The following is a 16,919-nucleotide window of genomic DNA, read 5'->3' as shown; positions in this document are numbered from 1 at the left end:
ATGACTGTCACCGTAGCATTAGAAAGAAAATATCCGCTTCTGAACCAGGTGTTGAGTTAATATTCCCTGTAACTTTCTAAAACTGTTTGTCGCTTTTACCACGATTGCGCGACTTTTCCAAAGGTAATTGAACGTTTCATGAATTTCCCCCAACTCGGTTGATCTAAAATAACTAGCAAACACAAATCGAGTTTAAATGACTGATGACTGAATGACAGTTAATGACCCTACTCGGAGATTGTTTAGTATTAACAAAAATATGAGGCACGCCCTTCTGAAAAAGTAGACCCATTAAAAAAAAAAGTTATATAAACTATATCTAAAATATAATATAAAGTATAAGGTGTTGTTTTAACACTGCAAGGCAAAAGCACTTTGAATTAATCAGGCACTCCTTTCCATTTGTAATGTATACAGTAATGCAATATAAACTGTAACTGGTGTTGGTAACATTGTCATTGTTATAGCTCTGACAGTTATTGTCAAAAACAAGGCTAAAACAACAGCTGCTTTTGTTTTAACTTTAGTTTTTGATATACCATGACCTGAGACATACTTACTAACTATACCTGTGATCATAGATATGTATTTATATATATATATTTGGAGTCTTCAGGAACAGAGTCTTAAAATGTGGAGATATATTGTTTCATGCAACAGCCACAAACAGCATTGTGAAATCAGTTTCAGGTTGCCCCACCTCTAAAACTAGAAACATGGCATTCATTACAAGCATGTAGCACTAGAGGGCAGTCTTGTTTCATTTTCAAAAAAAACAATCTATTGCTCAATGCAGTAAGTGAATAGACATAAGAAGTCATCAGAAGTCTGATGTGTGTCATAACAAAGCCCTCGGATGAAAACGGATACAAAAACAATTGAGATTTATTGAACTTGAAAATAGCATTAAATTCCACTTAAACATTCATTATAAGTAAATACCTACAACATTACACTGAAAATATCACCAACCACATATAAAACCATGGATGCAGAGGATCAGTTCAAACATAATAAGCAGCTTGATAGCTAAAAAAAACAAAAACAAAAAAAAAAGTAGTAAAAAGGAATCTCGACTGAACACAAAGAGCAAAGGCCATGCACGAAAGAGTTATCCACTGTTAATAGTTAGAAATGCTGGTTCATCAATAACTTGACGTCTTAGCTTCCTTTTTTATGTTTTTTTTTTTAATGGAGTGTTGCCAGCTGTCGTGGATGTTTTGTCCATTTCTTCACCTCGAGGTGAAGTATATCGCAGAGATATGACACCAAACATTTCAGAGCCCTGTTAGTTTTCTGATTTTAAAAAAGAGTAACAGCATCACATGCAAAAACGTGTGAATTCACCCCAGGCAATGGAAGAGAAGTACAAGCACCACTAGACACACAGCCCGGGGGTGTCTCTCGTCTCTCTGGCACATGGTAAGTATTGGCTTCCTGCTATCGCTGACAGACTGACAGGCTGACGCTAGGTCAGTTTTTTTTATCTTAAGAGTTGGGGCGGGGGCTCTAACATCTACAGCTGAGCATAGAAAAACATGGAGTAGTCAGCAGGACGTGATCAACGTCACTTCAAGTGTAGGCACTCGTGGCTCTTCAACAGTGCACATCGACAGCAGACGGAAGGAAAAAGGTAAAGTTTGAAATCGCACCAGAAAGAAATCTGCTGCCAAAGCCAGTTTGACCTTGCAAGTTCCTCTTGAGGTCTCGTGGCTTGCATGTTTCCAAAACATAGACTGTATATAAAAGATGGATGTGGCCACCAGGTCTGAAAAGTGAGGTCAAAGCGATAGTCACATCTTGGGTCTAGAAAAGCTCTGGCTCAAATAAACTTCAAATGATTCTCTCTAAAAGTATTAAGTCAATAAATTCTTCCCTCAAGTTATTTTGATGTCATTAAGTGCGGCTTCTGATCAGTGTCTTAGTTTCTATATACTTCTATAATTAATATATTATGCCACAGAGAGAGGTATATGTGGGAACATGTCTGACTAGATTGGCATGTCTGGTGACTGACATCAGTGAATAACAAGCTATCCTGGTTCTTAGTCATATCCACCTTCGCTCTTTTCCAGCTGCTCCCTCATGTCTGAATATGATCAGTTCACCACGGAAACCAAGATGGCGACGGCCGAATGCCAAACTCCAGGCTTCAAAACAGCAGCCCACTAATGTGTAGCATCACTGTGGCTGCATCCATCTTCTATATCCAGTCTTATGTTAAAATAGTGTTTCAGCATCACAAACAGATATGTTGGGAATGATGGCAGACAACCCCAATAAATGTTTCACATACATTAAAAAAAACAAACAAACAAAAAAAAAAAAACACAGACTGGCGTGGGAAGTCTTTGGTGCTCAGTGTGACAGAAAACTGAACAGAACTATACAGAACGTATGAGATCCAAAGAACTGTTGGCATCATTTCCAATCCCAGCAGAGGCTGTTAAAAAAAACAATGGACACAGAGGAGTGTTGGATCAGAACAGGAACCCACAGAAAGTGAAACACGTCTGATGTGTACTGTATGGCTATACATAAATCCTTCATTCTGAGAGGTGAAACAGGCCTGCTCATCTGTTACAAAAGTTCAGCTGCTAGTCCTCTCCTTCAGCTCCCCTCTGCCCTGAGAGGGACCAGTCAGCCACCCTGGACCGGGCCGGTCTGGACCCTCTACAGACTCATCCACATATTGAAGAGGAGCCAACCAAACCCCCCTTTACACATGTTAATCAGTCTATCCTGGCTATTATTAACATAAATCCATTAGTACTATATCATAAGTGTTGAAATTCAAATATTCCTATGTACCTTGTGAATTTTCATATATATAAAAAAAAAAAAATCACAGCATAGATGCAGTTTTTGCCTGAATATATTATGGGAAATGTTACTTTGATCAAAACTGCACAGTAATTAGGGTCTCTCCTTGCTTGCATATACATTATCATAAATTAGTATGCTGCAGATGGACATAACTAATCAAACCCCTTCTTTTTTTAAAAATGATTTTAGTGTTCCTGACAGCGTAAGGAACATGTGGCTGAGGGCACTAGAGACAGAAAGTGCTGATAAATGACAAGTCCCAGCTCAGCGACCCACATACTGACACTAGTTTCACCACAACCTGCAGCAGCCTCTTCGGTTAAAGGGACTCTAACTACGTCAGAGTCGAGGCCGATTCTCTCTTTTTTTTTCTATTTTGGTGGGAGTGTTGGCGGGAGTGAGAAGTGAGCGCGAATCCACGGAGGTTATTGGAGATCTGCTTCGGCTGAAAGTGACCAGACCAGCCGGCGCAGGTCTGCCTTCTTGCGTCGTGATTGGTCGTAATCCAAGAAGGCAGACGACGTAGGAGAAAAAAAAAAGTGTTCTCAGAGGAGTTCCGGTAGTGAAAAGTCCACGCGACACGTACCGCATCCTCTGAGTGGCAACTTCTTTTATTTACTGCATGATGAAGCCGGGCTGCGGGGCCATGCGAGGCGGGGGCCTCTGAGGCAAAGCGGGGGGGTACTGAGAGAGGTAGTGACTGGGGTAGCCGGAGGCGTTGGGGAAGGGCTGCCCTGTTCTGGGAGGAATCGGCGGGTATGGTGACGCTGTATAGAAGGCAGGAGGCTGGGAGGCAGCGGCCGGAGCCGGACTCAGAACGGGGGCTGGCTGGGATGGAGGAGGCGGTGGCGGTTTCCTCCTGGGCTGGGCGACGGGGGAGGAGCCGTTGCCAACCTCGGCGAGGAGGGAGGCCGCTGCCGACACGTCCTGAGATCGGGAGGTGGGGACCGACGCCTGGGGGAGCCGCTGGCCGCTCATCACCATCTCCTGCAGCTTCTCGATCTTCACCCGTCTCAGGTGGGCCAGCTTCCTCTTGTTCTGGTAGGCGTCGATGAAGGAGTCCAGGGTCATGTCACCGTCCAGGAAAGAATCTGCCATGTTCTGACGACAGGAGAGAAGAGAGCGGCTTTACAGACAGAACAGAGAAGTCCCTTCTGACTGATTCCACACAGAGTTAAGAGCCAATATGAGTCACAAAGATAGAAATAGCAGCGATGGAGAATCGCGAAGGCACAAAGCCGGTTGCTCACAGAATGCTCTTCAATTCACCATCTTAAAAATGAATTTGCACTTATTCATTCACTTTAAAATGTCAAAAATCAGGACAAATGCCAATTTTAACTGACCAGACCTATTCAAGCAGGTTTAAAATGAATCATTTTAGCTGTAGAGGAGTATTATTATGTCCATGACTGTCACAGTAACTTAACAGCCTGCCCTTTGTGGGGCTGAACTCATAAAAGTGACATAGACTGAGAGCTCATTTATCATTGCAAGCATTGGGCAAGATGTGGGCTGAATGTGGGTGTAAGAACTGTCCATACATACAAGACGCTTGAATGGACAATGATAAATGTGACCTATTCTATATCCATCAACCACAAATGGGTTCATTTATAAACTGCCATAAATTACTAGTAACAAGAGAACGAGCAGCCACATCTGAACTGCTTCTTATTGTGGGAACGGCAGCTGTCGAGAAAGAGGAAGGTAAAAAATAAGATTGAAAATAGAGTTGCCCTGTGGCAAACATTCCCAGAAAAACAGAAGCAAAAAATTGAGGGAAAGTAAGGCTGGGTTTAAAAACACACATATATTTTTTTAACTTATACAATTATACAATTTCCTGCACATTCTTGTTAAAAATCTCACTGCAGTCTCACCAGGCTGGTTTTACAGGAGGAGTCTCGTAAGACCACGCAAAGAAATTAGCCAACGTGTGAGGTAGAAGCAAAACATGAAGGAAGCTCCAAGTTTGAGAGCACCATGAAGCCTGAAAGCTGATATGTAGAAGCAGTTTGGATTAGTGGCTACACCGACTCTTAAAAAACAAACTGTGGTGGTCTGTGACATGTTTTAATTGGACACTTTATTGTTTGTGAAGGTTCTCAGTCATCCAGCTCATGGTATATCCAAAAATGTGCCTCAGAACCAGCATCAATTTAAGCTTAGCTACAGTAGCTCATCTGTTGCATATTGTTTAATGATCCAGTGCCACTTGAACACAGTGTGTGTTTTACATCTGCCCGTTTTCTTCTGTTTCTTTGGTCATTATTTACATTTCTGTTGATGTCATGATAATGACATCAACATTTTTTTGTCCACGGTGACTGCAAAGTGAAGATCTGATATTGTGACAGCAGTAGTACTCACCACTGTGGACTGGGATCAAATCACTTCACAAGAGCAGTAGTTGTGGAGAAGCTCTATCCCATTCTACAGTTTTTCCACTTGTCAGAATCACATCCTCCCACATGCCCACTTTTGTTCTGCTTGTAGCAACTCTGAGGACAAAATGTTCACTAGATCCCCATTATATCCCACCCACCGGCAGCTGTAATGATAACCAGTGTTAATGGCTTGACTAGTCATTACGACCAAACGGTCATAATGTTATGGATGATGGGTGTATGTACTATACACACACACACACACGTACATAAATACATATCTATACATAGACGTGTGCATAACTATGAACCATATGTTATGTGGGCGTTTGGCTGACACTGGATACTTGTGGTCATTTCAGTGAGTTAGGACTAGGTTTTGCCTGTCTTACAAATACGTCTCTGTAGGAGAGGAGACTGGAAGGTGGAAAAGTAGGTATATGAATTACTAACTTGGGACACTGAACATGAAGTCTTCCATGAAGAGAACTACAAAACTACTTACCTCTGTCTCCTCTTCTATTTTGGCTCCCTCCGCCTGCAGTAGCGCCAGCAAAGTATCCAGGGATGTGTTTCCAGACTTGTGATCTGTTAAATAACAAGACAGAGGAAGAACAAAAATGTTATTATTCTGCTGGGGCTGGGAAGAAAAGACAATACAAGTCCAGCATTTAAGCACTCAGACCACGTTTGACGGCAGGACTTGTAGCATATCCACAACTGTGCGCTCAGTACTTAGTGTGTAGTCAAAGCAAATAAATACAAACAGCAATGGCACACACTTAACAGCCGCATGACTTAAAACTGACCACAGGTCTCTTTTCATTCTCTGGCATAACTTACATTTCAAAGTCTGCGCCTGCGGACATTTTATTTTCCGTGTGAAGATCGAGCTGTAATAATGCTTAATGATACTAAACCCAGTGTTAGTGTTACAGCTTCAACAGTGACAAAGTGTCCTTTGCCTGTGAACTGCAACACAGATGCATCCTGGATAAAGTGTGACCCAGAATTAACCAACTAAAAAAAAAAAAAAAAAATACTTATAATCAAACCTTGACACCTTGAAACTTCAAACCTTGAGGAATGAATGTGTGGTTAATAATGAGAGCGTCCCACAAAGCCAAAGCAGGACATGAGAAATCTGTCGCTCATTGTCCTGAGACTGACGCATCCTACCAGCCATAACGCCTCTCTGTTTGCTGTCAACTTGCAGAGCCAAAGTGAGTTGACTGAAACCGCCTTGGTGTCTCTAAGGAGGAACACGCTTTTGTTTGTGTTCCAAGAAAGGCTGAAAGTCAACACCAGCTGGAGCTGGGACTGCACACACACACACACACACACACACACACAGTGCCAACCTGACAATGAGTCCAGTGACACAGCACCAAGTTACCGATCTCCACCGCAGCTCTGTAAACTAACCAACGTTCCACCAAGACTAGACACAATATAGAGGTTCTCTAATTACAGGAGACCTGACACGCTACTCTGGGCTTTCTGGTGTAACAACCAAATTAGTTCTTTACGACTGAAGCAACAATATTTCTGCACTCAGACCTACATTATTTATGTTGAACAGCTTCGAATCTGTAAGTCACTATAAATGCCAACGTGATGATGGCGCCAGAGGAAAAGTCAAGGTTCACTGTCCACCCAGCTCAGCCGGCTCACCTTGTAAAAACAGCGCAAACAGCGCAACAACGCATCTGTCAGCCAGCATATGTCACACAATCATACAGTGCTCTGACTGGTTGTAAGGCTGTCCAGTTTTCTCCGTATCAGGTAAAATTGGTAAAAGAAGCTTACTATTTAACACAGCGAGTGTAACAGTAAAAGACTGTAAAGAAACGCAAATAGTGAAGAGCAGCTGTCTCACTGTACAGAAGTGAGCCGCACCACATCTAAAAGCTGTGGTGCGGCCTTAATCAAGACCTGCGTCGTGTATGAATTTCAAACCAGTTCCCCAGTTAAATGAGGGTTGAAAACGGCAAATAGGTGATGATGACTGACGTTTACGCAAGCCAAAAGAAAACAATAAGGAAAGGATAACAAGGGCTTTGTGTTGTCGAAAGCTAATCCACCTTCTCCTCCGCCCTCCGAAAAGTCTGGTCCACTGTTCCCCGCAGCACAACTCACGGTATTTTCCCAGCGATCTGGACATGTGTTTCCTCCCACACAACAGCAGCACACGCTCTTATGAGCCCTCCAAGCAAGTATTTCGAAACCACAGGAACGGTTTCATAAAGCTGTGCGGTGCTGGTGTATCACTTCTAAATGTGGCAGATTAAGCCGAGTCGTAGGGGAAGGTGGGGAATTAGTAAAGGTAAAGGCAGCCTCTTTGCATTTTTATCAGTGTGGATGGAATTTTGCTAAAAGCCCTGGTAGGTGATCTTTAAGACGAGGGGAAAGCGTGGCGGGCAGTTGAGGCATTTTCAGACACACCTTGTAAGGGGCCTTGACGTCTACGCACCAGGAGAGAATTGCTACCACCATTTCCTGTAATGTAATAACGGCGAGCGAGGCCAGGAAGTAAATATATAGCTGAACCCTGAACAGTTTTATTGTTAATACAGAGACACATCAACTGTCTGGTTTGCAATAAGGAAAACTTTAACGTACTGGCTACATACATGAATGTTGTAACAACTTTATTAGCGAGCTTGCAAAACTGGCTAGCACAGTAACGGCCACTTAGTCAAAGTCCATAAGAACAAGATTAGGCAACGACACGCTCAAGACATATAGCAGAGTTTAAACATTAATGATTGACCCGATATAAAAGTAACCTCAATTAGCGTGCAAACCTAAACAATGAGCGGCCAGACGTCTCCGGATTAATGACACAGGTTCCGAAAACTTGTTAGTTAGTGAGCTCCCGTCTCTTACTGTCTCAGCCTCTCTCCCCCGTAACAAGACGGGCTCTCAGGCGTATCAGCAGCCGTCCTCTCACACAAAGCTGTGATTCTCTGGCTGAGTGGACAGCACAGAGAACACAGTCTGGGCCCGGAGATCATGAGATGGCCATTTAGTTAACAAATCCACGCTGACCTCTGCTGCGAATCAGGGGGAGGGGGGTTTGGACCGCCCCACTGGCTTTCTCTCTTTCTCTCGCCCTGCCTGCCAGTCCCATCATCCACCACTCCCTCCCTCCCACCCACCCGCCGCCGCCGTTATACACCAGCTTGCCCGGCAGCACAATGGACCACTGAGGCGCAGAGCGCTGCCGTTCTCAGGGGCCTTGGCGCCTTGGCCTCAAGAGCCGACCGGACAGTAAAGGTTAATGCGGAGGCCGGGCGTTTCCGGGAAAAAAAAAAAAAGGGAAGAGACGTGATGTATTCAAATTTCAACACAACAAGATACTGTACACTGTATCGCTCATTTGGGTCAAACGGGAGTGTTTCTCTGAGCTCTGTCCTTCCCCAGCTGCTCTACAGCAAATCCACAACCAGGGCGGCTAGTGCATGGCAGGCAGGGGGTGGGGTAACTGGGTAACCTACATTTGACAAAAGGCATTACTTGCCGACAACAAACAAGAGCGCAGTATCCCAAATCCGTTTCAGTTTGCTGACTGAGAAACGCCGAGCACCAAGACCGTGCTCGAACACTGCCTTAGATAGTAAAGGCTGTCATTACCACATTGAGACCGAGCATGACATGACAACGAGCAAAATATGTCGAAAGGCTTTACAACTGCTTTGCCAAGCACAGCAACAACACAGACTTTGAGATCTCACAATTAGTCTGACAGCCTCTTACAGAGTGTGCATGCCTCGCAGGGAAGAAGCCAAAGTCAAACTTTTATCGGCGTAGCAGAGCAGTGAATGGCTGGCATGCTATTTTGAGAGCGCTGCTTGGCAACCATTGCGTCAACACAGCCATAAGCATCGTCACTCTGTCATCTCCACACACTAGGAAGTGATGTGAAGGTGTGTCAGTGGGATATTAAGGACGTTACGGACCAGTAAACTTTTAAAGATCCTGCAGCGGCGACTTAAATCTGATCAACCTTAGCTGAGTTCAATGACAGGGACAGCGCCGTGAAAAACAGGGCTTCTGGTAAAAGGACTGTCATGAAATCCGGAAGGTAATAACGAGGGAACTGGTCAAACAGGTCTGTTCAGTGCGTGTGTTGACGCACAGAGAATAAACAATGAGAAAGAATGCATGAAGTCAGAATGAGTACACTGTGTTTTAATCTAGAGCTGAGTAAATGTACAATGTGTACATATGCAAATCTTGCATACTTTGTTGCTTACACTATTGTATTTCATTTATTTCATTATTATTTTATTTCATTATTATTTATTATCTTAATACTGTGACCTACTTCAACTATTTTTATTTTTTCTACGAACTATTTTTTTTGGTCATTATTATTATTTTATGTGCAACTGAGCTACTGTGACCAAACGATTTCCCTTATGGAGTCTAAGTCTACAAAGTCTAAGTCTAACCTAGTTAAATCAGCAAGGAATCTGAATCCATGTGCATGTGCAAATTATCCACCAGCGACCTGACAAATTACTTTCTTCTGATTTAGAAATCAGCATTTACGTATAACCATTATTTCTCGTTATAGAAGACTCGTTTTAATTCCTGACAATAACGTATAGGTATAAGGTAAATAAGTCGTCCAGCAGCCGACACTGAACCAGGGACTCACAAGACAAATAATACAACATATAAAAATGATATGATTCAGGCTTCACTGACTTCTGTTATTTTCCAATTACATACAAACATGTGCTCGCGAGTTAACTGATAACAACCATGAAAAGCCATGATTACAACTAAAAAAAACACGGCTGTGTTTAGTACGTATAGTGACTAGACAGTCCATTAGGATACACTGTAATGTGCTGATAAAGCTGATTCAAATCAGCGAGCGTTGCACCTGCTCCCGTTGAAGCTATTCCCACATGCGTTTAGTCAAGTATCAGCTCTCAGTGACTTCACGGATGAGGGAGTGTTCAAATTTCATAAAGGCCGAGGAACACGAAAAATTGAAGAGCCCGATCAATAAAAAATGTCTGCGCACTGCTGATGTACCTAGGGAGGACTTGCGAAGCTGATAGGACTCAAAGCTCTCCTGAAGTTTGCTGTAGCTCTTGGTGAGCTGCTCTTTCTTGTGGTCCAGCTGTGGCTGCAGGGCGAGGTTCTGCTCAGCCAGGGTCCGGTTGTTGGCCAGTGTCTTTTCCTTGCTCTGCTGGACCCCCTGCATCTACAAAAGAAATGAAAAGCACATTTGTAATTCCCGTCACGATCCTGTCTTAAGAGGTGAGGCTAGCGTATGGCTTCAAATGTTTCCCTTTGTTTTAGCACAAAGAAGTACATTATGAAAGTGTTCACATCTAATGAACTGCACTATTCCAAAATCTGTTATGAACAGCCATGTTTCTTAAGAAAAAGAAGTGCAAATTCTGTATGTCTCAATGTTGTGTTATGTCCACAGCTCTTAGTAAAATTGTGTAAAACGTAGGAAAAGTAGTTACTTTAATTGGAAAATTTGCAGTTAATGTCTTCAATGTAATTTTTGCACTTAGCGAGTTCATCCCGCGGGCCAGATTGGACCCTCTGGCGGGCCGCTTTTGGCCTGTGGTCTAGACTCTATTATTATTGTTTTTCTACGTGAATGAACGCCCATGTGTTTATCAGTCGTATAACCTAGCAACAGGATCACAGGAAGTCGGGACTGTACAGAGGGAAAGAACCCTCTGGTTAGTGATGAGCAGGCCAACCAGAAAACCAAGAGACATTTAATATTTCCTGATTATTGCTCGGCACGTAAGAAATTAAAATAATAAAAAAATATGAATCACTACACCCAAACTGTTTTCACACAACTCCCACAAAGCTTTTCACATACTCGGAGAAAAATCCTGGTCAAGAATGTGTCACAAAACAGTTCAAATTCTGCCCATTTGCCATGTCCAGCCATGACAACACAACTTCCAATACAAAAAGGTTAAAACATACAATGCAGAATAAATACAATTTATACTGTAAGTTACACCCAAATCTAATCAGTTATCCATCTCCATATGGAGACTAGTTTTGAAAAGACCAATTGTTGGCTTCTGCATGCAGACTTCACGCAGAGAATGTGGATTTCAGACAGTCATTTCTATGGAGACGGGCAATTACTGAGAAGTTCACTGTTCTCGGCATCTAACACAGGCCAACACAAGGCTCCTGCAGACGTTTCTGAAAGGCCGGCTAGCACTTTTTTAGCTTTTTAGATACAAGATGTTATCGGCAAAGTGTAGCAAAGTCGCAAACTGAGTTGAAAGTGTAAGCAACTACTTCTGAGGTGTGCCAGTCTCTGTGGAACAGCCTCGAGCATCGACTGTATACACCAGGCGTTATGACAGGACGCCTTTCTGTTTACAGCTGTTCTCTTCCTCTTCTGGCGAATCAAAACATCCACCACGGAGCGGTCTACGACAAACTTGTAATCCCGTGATTTTTAAAGGGGTTGAGACAGCTACACGCATACGAATAAACAAATGAACTAAAAGAAGATGTGAAACAAAAGGGCTCATGCAGACATTTCAAGTCGACCACTGCCTATGGAGGGTATGCATGTGATGTCACAGCAAGCCGAAGTCTCCATGGTTACGGGCACCGAGGGGCAAAAAGTGACAGCTGAACGTGGAGTTTAGTCGTATTAGTTTGAATCACAGGCGTGAAATTGATTTTAAAAAAAATGGTGAAGAGCTGTAGTGCGACTATAGATATATTTTTACGGATATCTCCAACTGCCAAAGAAAAGAGAAATGAATGGATCACTGCATTAGAAGAAACAACTGGAATCCAGCGATTAAAACCTGGTGTTTTGGTTCTCATTTTGTGTTTGTTTTGTTTTTATTTTATTTGTTAATGGTGTGTTGGTCCCCCCTTTGTCACAAAAACAGCCCTGACTGTTGAGGCAAGAGCTCCACCAGACCTCTGAAGGTGTGCTGCGGTATCTGGCACCTCCATAGTTCATTTGACATTTGTTCATCCTCATTTCACAGACACTCTGTTGGACTGAGAGTGTGGGAAATTTGGAGGCCGAGTGAACACCTTGAACTCACTGCTGTGTTCCTCAAACCACTGCCGAGCCGTTTTCTTTGTGGCAGGGAGCATTATCCCGCTGAAAGAGGCCGCTGTCGTCAGGGAATACTGTGTCCGTGAAACGGTGGACATGCTGACAGCCTTGCTTTGGTTTGCGGTAGTTAAATATAATTTCTGGGAATCTGTAGGCATGTAAAATAAATTACGACAGTGATGGTGACGGCCAACGCTCACACGTTTATGTACTTAGGTATCAAAGTCCTTCACTCGATGGGATGGGCCCTACGAGCATAATTTTAGACCGTTAACTAGAGGAAACGAAACTGCATTTCAGAAGGTGGTCAACACTACCAAATTCATGGATCCAGATCCCTCTATCTTTACCAAACAATCCCGACATTTACACAAAAGACGGCTTTAATATTACTGGATAAGATAATTTCATCATTTATTTGAAACAACTCAAATCTGAGGGTGGAGAAAGTATATTTAGAAGTTCTTGCAAATATTGTAAAGCTCTTACATTTGGTATTCAGATACAGGGAACATACAGACTGGGCACAGAGGGAACTCCTATCTAAACCCTTGAAACCGATATCCTGGAGAAAAATAAAAAATGCGTGGGGGGAAATATGGGAGTTGAGCTCTCAGAAGAGGCCTGGCAAGGCAGGTTAACCCGCACACATACCTCTTGGATGTGTGTGAGACACGGTTTAATCCAGTTCAAAGTGCTCTGTCATCTGAAATACTCAGGGGAAAAGCTAAAACCCTTCACATTACACACTCTAGTTGTCAAAAATGCAAATACGGTCATGGCCGTCCACATGAAAAAAAAAACAAAAAAGACAATTGAGGCCGAGGCTGAGCCATTCTCACTATTAGTTTCAGTTTGCAGAATGCTGCAGCACTGCTTGATCCTACATTTCCAAACTCAGCAGCACCTGAGCTGACGTGATGCTGACAGATATCCCTCCAGAACTGTATCTACAGGATGAGAAAATTCACCCTAAAGAGTAAATTAAACCTCGAACAAAAGAAATTCGGGGGGGAACCACTTTAATGGCCGTGCCAACTGAAACAAAGACAAGTGGGAAGACCGCCACGCTACAGTATGAAGACCAACTGCTACGTCTCAAAATGACTCATTTCACACATCCAGCCAGCATGCTGAAAACACGACCAGGACTGGGCGAGAAGACGCAGGAAAACTCTAAAAATATACTACAGCACCGGTCATGATTGTGCTTCTAATAGAGGCGCAGCAAAATGTTTCTATCATCACTACACTTCGCACCATCGCATCCTGAGATGCCTGGCCTACTTTTTGTAAGCGCCGATTCACTCTTTCATCGTGGCTCCGTTGAGGAAGCGGACCTTTAAATAGCATGTATAACTGCGGGCTTGTGTTGTCAAACCGAACACATAATTGAACATGTTTGCAGGGGGAAATGCTCTACCGTAATCACAGGCAATGCAGGTTCCGTGCTTGACTCGACGCACCACAAACCTGGATTTAGGAGAGCTAGCGTAAGAAACCACATATAATAAAAGGTCGCTGCAATAAGCCACTCGCAAACGGCTTTACAACTTCATCAACGCGTTTTGCATCAGTGAGTCTTATGCTTGATAGCGGTTACATTTCCTCCCTGACTTCCTTTTGTGTAACCCCATCACAGCCACAGCACAAATGCTTTCTCTTTCTTTTTTTTTTTTTTTTTGCAGAAGTAAAAAAATTGTTACATATGTGAGAAAAAGAATTATGAAGTGTGAAATAAAGGCTAAAAAAATCGCAGTATCAGAGGCGTAGCGCTAGTCGAGTTGATGTCATTAGGGAAGAACGTGAGCAGCCACAACACTTCCTTCTGCCATCTGAATAAGAACTTCAAAATGTACAGTGCTAGAAAGCTAAAACGAGACGAGGGATTACGCAAGTGAAATCAGAAAAGTGTGTCACCATCATATGTTAGAGGCTCTGAAGATGATGGAGAAAGAGAGAATGAAGCTCTGCAGTTTTAAATATATAGTATAACTTGACGCCACAAGCTACGAACGGCCTGCTGTGCTGTACGTACAGGAGTAGTCTTTGACACACAGCATCTACAGGCACAACACGTGCGAGGTCAAGTCGTGTCAAAAACAGGATGCACTGAAACTAAACAAATTCAAGACAGCTCTATTTGCATTATTCAAAAGGCAGCGCATGAGCTCCAGTCAGCGAATGCTTTGCAAAACGAGACGATCATCACGGTGCCTAAAGCAAAAGATCTGAGGGCAGCGTTTGGGTCCACACACTACAGCTGTACACTACTCAGCACTTATCCTCCGGTTTCGGCAGAACCTCATGACACCCACTGCTTTTGTTTCCCGGGCGGTGAACTGTGAAGACACCACTTCCCAGACAGTTCCACATTTGGCTCAGGCATGTCTTGACTTTCTTCCATCTCTGCCCGTAATCTTATGACTAACTTGAGCCAATAACTGCAGTGTCATTGCAGCAAACAAGTTCCTCCCTCTGTGCAACCTATGGGACGAGGAAAACAACACCGTGGAAACAATAAGCCAGGGCGTGTGTCAAAGAGAGAAGTGACAGCACAAAAGGCAGCCTGGCAGCACAGCATTTGTCCAAATGGAGGATGATAATACCACCCTGTTCTTCTTTCCTTTTAAAGCCGACATGAGATCTGACACACTTAAGCTGACGTACAGTAGTTCTTGTGAACAGGTTTTTTTTTTTCTTTTTAATCGTGTTTTAGTAGGGTGCTCCCTCTTACGCGGAGACTGAAAACACAGTGACAACAGAGAAGAAAAACTCCTTTGTCCTGTGTTTAATGGTCGTAATTACTGATCACATCTAAGTTATAAAGGGACATGTGAGGTGTTTCCTCCGGAATGGTGAGAAAATTGGTCCAACAGCAGGGATCTGGTAGGGGCGATTCATCAGGAGGACATCGGGGCAGTTTAAAACCTACCCGGGGATTGACTCTATAGGAAGGAGCAGTAGTGGCAGTAGCAGCAGCAGCATGGGAAATAATCACAACCACAAATCCATAAAAAGCTGATCTGCTATCTCTCAACATGTCAAATATTTGTCTGCTGTAACCTTTTCACGGACTACGGTTAGTAATCGCCCTGTGAATGGAAAAAGTGAGGCTTATCAATCAGTTATCATGATAAGGACACACTAGTAATACAGAGCCAGGTGGGTATGTAGTTCTTATGCCACTGGAGCAAGGTCAAGGTGTCCAGATTTGTGTCAATTTTGATTGAAGTGTCAGTTAATGTTACTTTGCAAACTGGATCACATACATGCCTCATGTAGCACACATTAAAACATAATATTGGTTATGGTGGTCCCTTTATTACTTAACGCTTCTGAGCAGATGAACATTGTAATGAGGATAATGGTCAAAAATAGGTTTTTCTCGGTGTCTGCCTACCGACCTTAAATTGACGCATTTGTGAGTGGAGTTTGGTGTAACGACCTTTCCCTAACAGAGAGTCGACGCTAGGCCAACTGTTTAAATTACACATTTTTTCTTGAGATAGACTCGATGTCCGTGTAACTATTTAAAGATAATCGTCGTTAAACACATTACTGAACACAGACGAGCCTTTGTTGTTAGGAGAAGAAGAGCTTTTTGGAGAAACACTGTCGATAAGTAGGAATGTTCCGAAAGGTAAAACTTGAGACAATGCTCGCCCCTGTTCCGGTTCCAAGGTTACCGCTCACTAACGCTATGTTTTGGTTTCGGGGCGTTAAACTTCGGTTGATAACACATATTTCTGTTTAAAACCCACCCAGGATTCGAGGCAACCATTTCCGCGACTGAATCGGGTGTGCATTGGGAAAGCATAACAAAGACTTGAGGGGGGGAAAAAAAGCCTCAGTGACCGAGAAAAGGGGAGTCAGTAGCTATCACTACAAAAGAGCTTAACATACCTCATCCATCTCCTGGATCATTTTGGTGAGTTTTTCGTCGTCCTCCAGAAATTCGTGGAGCTGGGTCAGCGTATAAGCCCCAAACATGCTGGAAAAAGTGGACATTTTTAGCTCTTGTTGTGTTTCTCCTCGCCTGTGGTCCCTCTGGTCGCCTCTCAGACTGTGACAGCTGACTGAGCTTCCCTTACAGGAAGTGGAGAGGATACAGGCCCGGTGCTGCCTTCAGTGCTGCCTTCAGTGTCGTAATTAATCGTGTCCCCAGACAGCACATTGAATTGCGCAACAGTCAAGATTTTTGCACTTCCTAATATTAATAATGACTGTAATAATAATAATAATCATAATGACAGTTTATTATTATTATTATTATTATTATTATTATTGCTAGCAGCAGTAATAGTAGAAGTTGTAGTTGAAGATGATAATAATAATAGGAAAAAGAAGAATATTAATAAAATACTTAATATTTATATATATGTATGTATATATCATACAATTATAAATGTAATTTTAATATGATAATTTTGGCTTAAGCAGTAATAATTATCAATTGTATTATTCATGTTTAAAAATATTATTCTCATCTATTCCTTTTAATATTCACTTTTATGGTCAAGCACTTTGAGCCACAATGTTTGAATGAAATGTGCTATATAAAGTTTATTATTATTTTTGTTGTTTAGATAATCATGTGAATAGGAATA

General features: G+C 42.7%; 1 protein-coding gene across 1 annotated transcript; it reads right to left on the bottom strand.

Annotated features, from left to right (window-relative positions):
• Positions 1 to 867: 867 nt before the first annotated feature.
• On the bottom strand, positions 868 to 16,406 carry vps37ba (VPS37B subunit of ESCRT-I a). The gene is made up of 4 exons (XM_047592326.1): positions 16,216 to 16,406; positions 10,269 to 10,440; positions 5,722 to 5,804; positions 868 to 3,927 (listed from the first exon to the last, which is right to left on the bottom strand). The coding sequence occupies exons 1-4, from the start codon at positions 16,318 to 16,320 to the stop codon at positions 3,442 to 3,444; spliced, it is 846 nt and encodes a 281-aa protein (XP_047448282.1). The 5' UTR covers positions 16,321 to 16,406; the 3' UTR covers positions 868 to 3,441.
• Positions 16,407 to 16,919: the final 513 nt, after the last annotated feature.

Source organism: Mugil cephalus, chromosome 8 (genome assembly GCF_022458985.1).
Source record: "Mugil cephalus isolate CIBA_MC_2020 chromosome 8, CIBA_Mcephalus_1.1, whole genome shotgun sequence".
Taxonomy (NCBI): domain Eukaryota; kingdom Metazoa; phylum Chordata; class Actinopteri; order Mugiliformes; family Mugilidae; genus Mugil; species Mugil cephalus.
The sequence above is the reverse complement of the archived record's forward strand: the minus strand, read 5'-3'. Positions and strand labels throughout refer to the sequence as shown.